This window comes from Bos indicus x Bos taurus, chromosome 10, assembly GCF_003369695.1.
Source record: "Bos indicus x Bos taurus breed Angus x Brahman F1 hybrid chromosome 10, Bos_hybrid_MaternalHap_v2.0, whole genome shotgun sequence".
Classification (NCBI taxonomy): domain Eukaryota; kingdom Metazoa; phylum Chordata; class Mammalia; order Artiodactyla; family Bovidae; genus Bos; species Bos indicus x Bos taurus.
In genome coordinates this window covers 39,556,631-39,569,114 of record NC_040085.1, presented here as the reverse complement: position 1 = coordinate 39,569,114, position 12,484 = coordinate 39,556,631, and the positions used below count along the sequence as shown (strand labels likewise).

Here is a 12,484-nt window from a genome sequence, read left to right as displayed (position 1 = left end):
TCCAGCAGATGCTGGCAATTTGATCTCTGGTTCCTCTGCCTTTTCTAAAACCAGCTTGAACATCTAGAAGTTCACAGTTCACTTACTGATGAAGCCTGGCCTGGAGAATTTTGCGCATCACTTTACTAGCGTGTGAGATGAGTGCAATCGTGCAGTAGTTTAAGCATTCTTTGGCATTGCCTTTCTTTGGGACTGGAATGAAAACTGACCTTTTCCAGTCCTGTGGCCACTGCTGAGTTTTCCAAATGTGCTGGCATATTGAGTGCAGCACTTTCAGAGCATCGTGTTTCAGGATTTGAAATAGCTCAACTAGAATTCCATCACCTCCACTAGCTTTGTTCGTATTGATGCTTCCTAAGGCCCACTTGACTTCCCATTCCAGGATGTCTGACTCTAGGTCAGTGATCACACCATCGTGATTATCTGGGTCGTGAAGATCTTTTTTGTACAGTTCTTCTGTGTATTCTTGCCACCTCTTCTTAATATCTTCTGCTTCTGTTAGGTCCATACATATCATTTCTGCCCTTTATTGAGCCCACCTTTGCATGAAACGTCCCCTTAGCATCTCTAATTTTCTTAAAGAGAACTTTAGTCTTTCCCATTCTATTGTTTCCTTCTATTTCTTTGCATTCATCACTGAGGAAGGCTTTCTTATCTCTCCTTGTTATTCTTTGGAATTCTGCTTTCAAATTTCCCTCCTTACCTCTCAGAAAATCCCTGAAGAATAAAGTTGGTCCAACATAGAAACTATATAGTGATAGTTGAAGAAAAGATAACTGGCTATCATTTTATACCTTTTATTTCTTTTCTTGGTAGAAGTATAATTAAACTGAATGTCAGTGATTATCACCTTTGGAATTAGGAATTAATTCTTATGTCCTTTTAAACCTTATACTTTTTAAGCATGTAATATTTCAACTGTACACTTAACCACTACGTGGTGAAACTACATGACACGTATCAGTCTGGGATGTCCCAGATGTGGGCTCTAGTTCCAACTCTGTGGCAAGTTGGTTTATCTTACCTTGACCAAATCACTTAATTTCAAATTTCTTTCATTTTTAAAATGATGTAGTTTAGAGTAGACAATGCCAAAGTTCCTTAGAGGTCTTAGATTCTTCTTAAGTTTTGTTGCTCTGGACTTTTATTCACTTATTTGTTTTTGGCTTCACTGGGTCTTTGTTGCTGCACACGGACTTTCTCTCGTTGCAGCAAATGGGGGCTCCTCTTTGCTGTGGTATGTGGGCCTTTCACTGTGGTGGCATCTCTTGTGGAGTATGGGCTTCAGTGTGCACAAGCTTTAGTAGTTGCAGCATTCGGGCTCCAGTAGCTGGGCTCTAGTGCAAGGGCTTAGTGTCTGTGGCATGTGGGCTTAGTTGCCCTGAAGCGGGTGGAACCCTCCCAGACCAGGGATCAAACCTGTGCAGGCAGGTGGATTCTTAACCAATGGAACACCAGGGAAGTCCGACCTGGACTTCATATGTCTATTAAGTCAGTCTAAGTTATGACCTATTGGGGGCAAATACCACTCTTATCTCACAGCAAACTCACAGCCATCTTTTTCACATAAGTGTTGACAATCTAGTTGTCAGATTTAAAATGTAGAGTAGGATTCTTGAATCAAAGTAAGATTTTTTGTTCAATTCATTGCTTATTCGATTTAATGTTAAATCTTGATTCTGTTAACCAGCCACTGTATTAGCTGCCCCACCTCAAGCACTGTTATGTGAGGATTTCATTATTATGTTCTTTCAAGGATCTCCATAACATTCACAATTGAACTGAAAGAACCAAAATATAGAGCTCTATTGTTTAGCATCCGTGATGATAATGATTCAATTTTCTTTGATGAGGTGGGCAAAACAACTACAAATCTCTATCTTATTAGCTAGCTCATATTTCTATATGTCTTCTACTACTACTAAGTTGCTTCAGTCGTGTCTGACTCTGTGCGACCCCATAGACGGCAGCCCACCAGGCTCCCCCATCCCTGGGATTCTCCAGGCAACAGTACTGGAGTGGGTTGCCATTTCTTTCTCCAATGCATGAAAGTGAAAAGTGAAAGGAAGTCGCTCAGTCGTGTCCGACTCTTAGCGACCCCATGGACTGCAGCCCATCAGGCTCCTCCATCCATGGGATTTTCCAGGCAAGAGTACTGGAGTGGGGTGCCATTGCCTTTTCCAATTTGTCTTCTAGAATAGTACAAAAAACTGTCATGTTCTTTCCTGAATAAAAATATATGATACACAGAGACCCCTGGTTTAATATGACAGATAAAATTTAGGCATTTCACCCTATGCCTTTCCAAATGCCCAATGAAATGCCAAAAGGAAGAAAACAGAACAACTAAAATAGGTGGGAAAAAAGCAGACTAGAGATGTCAACATTTTGGAAGTGAGAAGTAAATAAATAGCCAAAATAGTAACTGACTTAGTAGATCTGAGAAAGCTAACATGTATGTACTGCAGAATAATTTAATGTTAAGATTACCTAATCATATTGACAGAAATTTTACAGTTCTGTTGGTAACTTGAGGGGAAGAATTAATAAAAGGTATGTAAATAATGAAGAAAAACTTTTTAAAAAGTCAAATATCAGGAGTTTTTAATTCTAAAGGAAGAAGGAATGCGAATGTACTAGGAAGGAAATACAACAGTACTCTCATAGCTCAGCTATGAATGCTATGTCCAAAACCATAGCACTATAAATGCAGAAAAACGTTTTAACCAAACTTATGACATAAATATATTGGGAGAATGTGAGAAGTGTATATATGTGACTGGGGATGTTAAGTATGAGTAAAATCAATAAACAATATATAATGTTGGAAAAAAAATATGTAGAAAAAAGGAGGTATCTAGAGGACATTGTTTACACTTGATGTTAGCCAAAGACCTGAGAAGTGATAGAGAACATTGTTTTAAAAAGTTGAAACGCTTAACTGTAGGGATTAGGCTTTTAAAATCCATATATGGTTATTTTCATTAAAATTATATTATAAAAAACATATATCTCCAGATTATCTCCAAAATATACAAGCAGCTCAATATCAAAAAACCAAACAACTCAATCAAAAAATAGGCAGAAGGCCTAAACAGACATTTCCCCAAAGAAAACAAACCGATGGTTAATAGACACATAAAAAACTGGTCAACATTCTTATTATTAAAGAAAGACAAATCAAAACCACAATGAGGTATCATCTCAAACCGGTCAGAATGGCCATCATTAAAAAAAAATCTACAAACAATAAATGCTGGAGAGGATGTGAAGAAAAGAGAAACCTCTTGCACTGTTGGTGGGCATGTAAACTGATACAGCTACTATGGAGAAGAGTATGGAGATTTCTTAAAAAACTAGAAGTAAAACTACCATATGACCCAGCAATCCCATTTCTGGCATATACCCTGAGAAAATCACTATTCCAAAAGACACATGTACTCCAATATTCATTGCAACAATATTTACATTAGTCAGGATATGGAGGCAACCTAGATGTCCACTGACAGATGAACTGATAGAGAAGCTATGGTACACATATACAACGGAATATTATTCAGCCAAAAAAAGCAATAAATTCGAGTCAGTTCTAGTGAGGTGGATGAACCCAGAGCCTGTTATATTGTGGAAAACAAATGATACAATTAGTTACATACTTATGAAGTAGGAACCTAAATAATTCTTTGAGGGGGAGAAAAATATTTTGTCAGACTTACTACTTACTATAACACATACACAAATGTACACACACAGATATTTCCAAAGAGATGAAGCACATGGGACAAATATTAACAACTGCTAAATCTAAGTATTATTATGTATATTCACTACCATATCCTTTTTAGTTTTTGTAAAAATTTGAAATTTTTCTTCATATAAGTTGAAAAAATAAAACAAAAATTTAAGCAATGTTTTGTACTATATATACAAACCAAGTGCTCATTATGCATCAATCACTGTCTTAGGTGATTATATACATTATCTAAATTTTATCTCCACAACAAATCTGTAAGTAGATATTATTGTTACCTTATTCTTATGGAGGAAAAAAAAGAAACTTGGAGAGGCAATCTGACTCCAGGACTCTCTCTTTAAACCACTTGAAGAAGAAAATACCAAGACTCTAAAACTTGCTTTGGGGACTAGTGTTCCAGTGGTTAAGACTCTGCCTTCCAACGCCAGGAGTGCTGGTTCGATCCCTAATCGGTGAACTAGGATTCCACATGCCGCACAGTGTGGCCAAAAATTAAAATAAATAAATAAATAAAACTTGTTTTTAGTTTGTTGTACCCAGAGACCCTAAAAACTTGCAAATTTATAGGGAAACTTAAACAATGTTGTAAAAGCACAAATAAAATTGCCCCTTACTACCTGTGGGGAATTGGTTCTTCATGGATACTAAAATCTGTAGCTGTGATGCTCAAGGCCCTTATCTATAATGGTATATATTATTTGCATATAACCACCTAGGTACGTCCTCTGTATACTAGATCTAGATGTCTAGACTACTTATTACATCCAGTACAATGTTGCTGCTGCTGCTGCTGCTAAGTTGCTTCAATCGTGTCCGACTCTGTGAGACCTCAGAGATGGCAGCCCACCAGGCTCCCCCGTCCCTGGGATTCTCCAGGCAAGAACACTGGAGTGGGTTGCCACTGCCTTCTCCAATAGTACAATGTTAATGCTATGTAAATAGTTGTAAATACAATGCAAATTCTATGTAAAATTCCACATGCACAGGGCAAATTCAAATTTTGCTTTTTGGAACTTCACGGGACCATTTTCCCCCAGAATATTTTCCACCCCTGGTTGCTGGAATCCACGGAGGAGAGACTTGTAGACATGGAGGGCCGACTGTGTATCAGTTTTTCTGTTTTGCTGACTGGCTTGATTCTGGGCTGATATAGGTTGAGTTTCATGTGTTCGAAATGCTAAGATTTCCTAAGAAACTATGACTATAAAACTAAACATTTGATTTTACAATGATTTTACTTTCACCTAGAAAAGAAATATTTTAAAATCTTGTTTTAGCTTAAGCCTATATTCTTTTACATGAATGCTTTCAAAAAAATTTTAACACAACAGAACCATACCTTTTAAACAAAATCTTATTGAAAACTCAATATAACGGTAACAGAGAGACTTTTTCCTCTCTTACTTTTCCTTTCTCATTCTCTTGTAGGAAATTAAGATTTTGTGGGATGCAATATGAAACCAAATGCTTTATATAATATGCAACCGTAAACTGTATGATCACAACTGCCACAAACAGAACTGACTGGTAATAGTTGAAGTTACAAATTTCAATTTAAGTTCATTAGTGATAGTTAAGTAATCCAGATAAGGAAAGAACAATATGCAGAGAAGTTGTCATGTACACTCTATAGTCACAGAAATAAGTGTCTTATTTTAGAAGGGAAGAGTGTGTCACCTGAAAAGCTGATACCCTTGGACAATTTACCTCTGTCAGAAACAGAAACATCCTTCTGTTCTAACGTACTTTTGCATATTTCACCAGAAAAAGATGAAAGAGAACAAAAAAGTCAATTCTTTGTGCCTCCATTTTCTTGTTTGTAAGAAAAAACATTCTTTAACAATATACTACTTCACAAAGACAGTATAAAAATCATTAGTAACATTTATATGCCAGACTGTTTAGTCTAAAGGGTCTCCCATAAACACAGGTACATACCTATTAGGATATGAAATCACCTATCTACTTATTTTTGCAACTAAGAAGGAAAAAAGGCTGTTATTTGTAGACCAGGGATATATATTTTCTAAGTCCTAGAGGAATACAGTAATTTTTAACAAATGTTTACACGATTCTTTTCAGACCTGATTCAGCAAAAGACTCAAAACTTAAAAAAAAATATCCACAAAATATTTCTCCATATTGTTTCACAGTGAACAAAAAAACAACCTATAGATCTGTTTCCACTCCTTCATGTCCTCCTACCTTTTATACACAATCATCCTTCATCAATCTTCCTTTCTCAAATCTTCAAAATTCCCCTTTCTATTGAGGCAATATACATAGGTAAGACTCCACAGAAACAATCTTTCCATTGAAAAATGCGCAAAGGCCACAAAGGATTAAAAGAAGAGATATAAATAAATGTGTAAATGTTTACCTTCACCCATGAACACATACAGATTTAACTAGATACCATTTTCCCCTGTCAAACTAGCATAGATGAAAAGATTCTCAATAATGTTCAAGGTTTCTCAAGTAGAGAAACAAATACATACACATACTCACTCACACATACACACTCACATAGAAAGTTAAGGGAAATCAGGGAAATTATCTTTCTGGAGGGCAAACTGACAATATGTAACAAGATCACAAATATGTATGTATTTCTGACATAGAAAGTACATTTCCAGGACTTATCCTAAGAAAATAATCGACCAAGTTTGGACTACAAAGATGTATTTATCACAAGCATCTATAAGGATGTTTAGTATAGTATTATTTATAATTTAAAAATAGAAGTAATTTATCTGTATATTAAGACCGGCTTATAAACTACTGTACTGTGTAGACTGCGTCAGTCGGGCAGTCATGTCCAGCTCTTTGCAATCCCACGGACTGTACCTGTCAGGGTCCTCTGCCAACAGAATTCTCCAGGCAAGAATACTGGAGTGGGTTGCCATTTCCTTCTCCAGGGGAATCTCCCCAACCCAGGGATTGAACCTGGGTCTCCTGCATTGCAGGCAATTCTCTACCATCTGAGCCACCAGGGAAGTCCAATAAATTACTAACTACAGACATTAAAAATGCATGATCTGTAAGCTGACACAAAAGTTCATGCTTTATTAAGTGATTAAAAACAAATGTATAGCACAGTTTGACTGCATTGCTAAAATATGTCCTGAAAAACATTTTTTAATTCTGGAAAATTAAATTAATTAAACACAATTAGTGGTTATCTCTGGAGATGCTTTTAAGTAGAATTAAAAAAAAATCTGGGGCAACAGCAAGGTTTCTTTTTTAAACTATGCCTTTAAAGGCACATTTTTTGCTTTGCTTTTTATTGCTTTTTTTTTTTCTCCTGGTTACAAAATACATACATTCATAAAAAAAAGAAAAGGAAGGAAAAAAGGAGTCATCAGAAATATATAAACAGAAGTAAAAGACCAAAGGCTATAATAATTAGCTTCTTCTGTTTGACCATAGGGCACAAGGCTGTGCTTAACGCTCCAACCCTCTAGAAACTCTTCTCTTGACTTTTCAACTTCTCTGTTCTTGAGGTTCTCCCTCTTCTAGCATCCCTTAAATGCACCCCATTTCTCCCACTCACACAAGCTCCACATCATCTCACCACTCATGATTGCATGTTATTAACACCTACATAGTGATGATTTCTTAATCCCTATCTGAAGCCTAAACTTTTCTATGTCTCAGTCATATTTGTGCCTATGTGCTGCACACTCCTCAAAGTCAATATATTCACCAAGTCTAACTATTTGCCTTCCCCACAGCCTACTCTGGTCCTGTGTTTCCCATCTCTGGTAAAGGTTTCTTCATTCACTTGGTCTTCCCAACCTCGCAGACTCAGCCATCTTTGACCCCTTCCCCTAATATAACTGGCAAACAAATCCTGCCTATAGTCTACTTCTAAAATCTCTCCCTAATTCACCCCTTCCTCTGCATCTCAGTGCCATTTTCAGAGCTAAGGCAGGCCCAGCCACCTCTGACCTGGACTACTTAGGTACCCATTATATGTCATACACATAAAAGGAATTAAGAATATGAATACATAGGAGAATATCAATAAAGCAAATCACTACCATCAAGCATATCTTGAAGCAGAGAGATGAAGGAACATAACTCAAAGTGACAAGTACTACGATGAGAGCAAAAATCCACAACCTCTTTACTATCTGATCTAATTTTATACTGGGAATTATCTTTCTAGAATACAAACCAGATAACGTCTGGTTTTATAAAGCCCTTGATGGTTCTACTCCACTGCCTACAGGATAAAGTCCATATGCTTTAATACCACGCAAACACTTCACAATCTGGTCCCAACCTATCTTACAGCCTCATCTATTACTTTTCTTTCACTTCACATCCCACAGCCCAGGCATGTGTAACTGTTGCTGCTCTGACACTATGCTAAGCACTTTCACAGCACGTCGAGTTTACACGCTCTGCTGGTGGAGACTCCTTCTTCCTTGTGTTCACCAGTGAAGTCCTATCCTACTCTCAATCAAATAACATGCTTCTGGGAAACCTTCATTAACCTTCTCTGCCAGTGCAGTTATTACACAATCTACTATAATACTTATCACTTTATGCTGTGATTTGTTTTTCTCTTTCTACCACTAGCCTGTGAGATTCTTTTTTTTAAATTGTAGTTGATTTATAAATTATGTTTGTTTCAGGTATACAGCAAAGTGATTCAGTTATACATACATATATACACTTTTTTCAGATTCTTTTCTTTCACAGGTTATTTCAAGATACTGAATAAAGTTCACTGTTCTATACAGTAAATCCTTATTGATTATTTTATATATAGTGGTGTGTATATGTTAATCCCATACTCCTAACTTATCTTTTCCTCCAGATTGTGAGATTCGTGGGGACACCTTGTTATCCTCCGTATCTTTTCCAAAGACTAGCAAGATGGTAAATATTCAAGAAGTGTTTGTTAAATGGATGATGTGGTGGAAACAGATTTACAGAGAACCAAAATACACCGATCATCACCTGTTTGGGGAGGGTTCTCTGTCTGGAATCCAAGAGTCTATCTAAACGTTAAGGCCACCACTCACCATGACCCCCTCCTACCAGGAACCCAAAGATGCTCCTGTTGCTCCTGCCCCTCTGCTTCCTATTCAGCTGGCTGTCTTTCATCCATGCCACAAATAACAGCAGCAAATAATACAGACAGAATCCCCTGCCCTCCGAGGGGCTTATATTCAAGTATAAGGAGAGACAATTAACAGGTAAACATAGATTAATAAAACAACTTAGGACAGTGATCAATGTGATGAATAAAGTGAAGCAGTCTGATGGGATAGAATGTGGCTGGGGAAAAACATACTATTTTAAATGGAGGTGGAAAGAAGTCACAGCATGTTTCTCTGAGACAGTAACATGAAAGCTGAGGCCTGAGGAGTGAGAAGCAATCAGCTAAGCAAAATTCTGAAGAAAGAATTCTGCAGACATAAGGAACTGTAGGTGTAAAAGCTCTGAACCACGAACACAACTGATTATTTGAGGGACAGAAGGGACAGTGTAGCTAGAGAAAGAAATGAATTTGGAGAAGAAAGCATAGCCCTGTAATGGTTCTGGGTGGAGGCCTATTTGCACCTTCTTGAGTTTAGAATTTTCCAGTTTACACCTTCTGTTATCTGCACAGTCCTCTACTTACTAATATCACAGAAAGAGGGCAATGGAATGGAGTATAGAGCACACCCTATTGTCAGGAAGACATCAAATGATTCTGAACGTTCCTTTTCTTGTTTATGTCAATAAAAAGTATTCTCAGATACAATGCCCTAACAGTAATGGTCCCAGGGCGAATGAAAACCTCATCGGCACACAAGAATAAAACCACTTGAAAAGAAAGATGAGTTCTTTCTACTGACTACAAGCCAAGTCAAAATGAGACCCATCATAATTACCCTAGCTTCATTACAGGAAATAAAACACAACACTTTACCAGTCTGAGAATATACATAGGCTACAAATTTATCCTTCAACTTGAATATATTTTTCCATTTTTGTGTAAATATAAAGATCATACATACAATATAAATCCAGACTCAAGTAACTAAAATACATTTCCAGTTTTCACTGACCAAAATTTTCCTTCATCCTTATAGAAACTAAACAATTTATGGTGTTTTGAGAAAGCATGAATTTATATACATTATAAACTGACTCAGCAGTAATTCTGTGGATGTTTATGTTAAAATCTATTTAATTCAAGTACTACTGTGTTGCTAGAGCAAAGTCAATCCATTATATAAATGAATATTCACAAACCTAGCTGCTAAAGCAACTCAACAGTTGATAGGAACTCAAGCAGTGTGAAATTACACATCTTACTCCTATTCTCAGTAGCATCTGCTGGCTTTGCTAACCCGAACATGAACACATCACTAAATATAAAAAGGCTTTCATTATCCTAGTCAGGTCTTAAAATTCCAGGCTGCTAGTCTTCTAGTGGTAAAAATAAATTCATTCTCAGCATCCCTAAATTCAATTCTGCACCCAGTGATCTCTGGCTAGTGCAGTTGAATCTCTGTATGGAGGGATGAGAAGATTTTTTTCAATCTTCTTTTGAAAAATCATCAGAAGTAGCAGAGGTAATCAACAAAAATCATCTTAAGCTCCCATGCTCTGTCCCCTCAGAGGGCAAAGTCTCTTACAATAGGTCTTCGTAATAACATACAGCCTCAACAGCTATGAAAAATAAAACATTTTAGCCCAAAAAACGATCTGTCACAGTCTCTAAGCTGATGACATCACAAATTAATCTTTCATTTTCTCTTCTGCATTCACCTAGAGAAGGTCATAAAAAGTGTCTAAATAACCAATGTAACTTCTTCCCAATTTCACATCTTCAAATTGGTTGATTTTATCATTATTCATCATCTCACACATAAATTAACACTCAAAATAAAAAATTCTCTCCTTGGAAAAATTGCAAAGTTTCTCCTTGGAGCTCTAGCTTAGTCCTGATGCTGGAACTTCCAGGAAGGAATGTAAACACAGTATCAGTTGAAAACCTCTCTAAACACTCATATGTCTCCTTGCAGAGTAAGTATGGGATCACTGAGTAAGAATTTACTCTTCCTTTACTAGGGGCAGAGTCTGAATTAAAATAAAGCCTTAATAACCCTTCTCAAAATGTGACTCAAGGACCAATAGCATCTCAATCAACTGGGAGTTTGCTAAAAAGATAGAACACAGGGCTCTATCTCTCTAACCAACCAAATCCGAATCTTTATTTTACTGTTACCTGCATGCAGATCTCCCTCCATCATAAAATCTCACCACTGGTGGAAAATATTAAATCCTATCACACACAGAGGGATGAACCTTGGATACCAATAACACCTGACAATGACTATAGTCACCTTCATGAATTCTTCAGTTCTTTTAACAACAGTTCCTCATTATAAGAACATCTTATAAAATTATAAACTGCGTGTCTTGAAACACATTAAAGCTTATTACAGCTTCTGCTGTTGCTGTTAGTCCAAACCAATAATAAGAACCAAGTTCTTACCTAATCTGAGCTCTCCGAAGTTCCCACACCCTATCTTCTTGCCAACCCTGAAGTTGGGTCCCACCATAAGGACCCCAGAGGATGTCGAGCCGGATGGTCGGGAACAATGTTCTCTCCTTTGTGCCATGGGTTTTGTTGTCCGTTGTCTTTCATCCTTTTCCCTACTAGGATGGTCCATGATCCTACACGACAGAGTCTCCGCACAAGTAATTGAATCTGTATACGTCTCTTCAATATAAAAGTATGGCCGAATAAACTGTCGTCAGAGTAAGGTAAAGAGTTCTTTTGGCACCATATTTATGTTATTTCCAGGAGATGAAAAACCATTGATCAGTTCTTGTAGGATACGTAGTCTGTAGATCTCAAGCACAGGAGAACATTGTGTAACCTAGGTAAAAATAAAAAAAGCATACAGTTAAAAGTTGTATTTAAAAAACAAATTAAGAGCATTACCATTAACTAGAATGGATCCTATCCAAAACTATGCAAAGTGGATAGCTTCCTGAAATGGATTTTAGTTTTATATCCTCCAAAAGTTTAGCCATCTGGACTAGTAGTTTACCTGGTAAAACACACTCAGTACACTACAGACCATGGCAATTAAGGGAACACCCGACCCTTTAACATAAAATGCTTTCTTCTGGTGTTGTTCATATTACTCAAAGTAAAGTTACTTGTTGGCTTTTTCATCACTGGCTAACAAAATTATGGTGAGGTTCCACTAAATTAAATAAACTGAGGGCGATTAAAAGGTCTTCTTTTTAATTTGGACAGAATCTATCAGAAATGAACCTACTCTCTACCCACTGTCTCCCTCCTCCATCCCCACCATTTATCAAGCACTGACAACAATCACAAAATCCAAAACAAGTTACTGATTGACACAGTATGTGAATGAGCGTGCTCAGTTGCTCACTTGTGTCTGACTCTTTGTGACCTCATGGACTGAAGCCCAGCAGGCTCCTCTGTTCATGGAATTTTTCAAGCAAGATACTAGAGTTGGGTTGCCATTTGCTCCTCCAAGGGATCATTTCAATCCAGGGATCCAACCTATGTCTCCTGCATCTCCTGCATAGGCAGATGGTTTCTTTACCACTGACCCACCTGGGAGCCCAAAAGCAACTAACACCTCCAGAAGCACCACTTCTATAAAGGCCTTTCCAAAACCCTAGGCTACAAAGTAGTCCAAAACTAAATCTCTGGAAAGCTCAATTTTTGGTCTAGTT

General features: G+C 37.2%; 1 protein-coding gene across 9 annotated transcripts in view; it reads right to left on the bottom strand.

Moving 5' to 3' along the window:
- CSNK1G1 (casein kinase 1 gamma 1) overlaps positions 1-12,484 on the bottom strand; it is a 155,139-nt gene that overhangs the window by 96,793 nt on the left and 45,862 nt on the right. For 8 of the 9 annotated variants that reach the window (XM_027553772.1, XM_027553767.1, XM_027553766.1 and 5 more), the window contains one exon: positions 11,259-11,646. In XM_027553772.1, the coding sequence (XP_027409573.1) occupies positions 11,259-11,436 (178 nt within the window). In that variant the 5' untranslated portion in view covers positions 11,437-11,646. Of the gene's footprint in view, positions 1-11,258; positions 11,647-12,484 lie in introns of those variants that run through there. The other variant, XM_027553774.1, reaches the window with a different exon arrangement.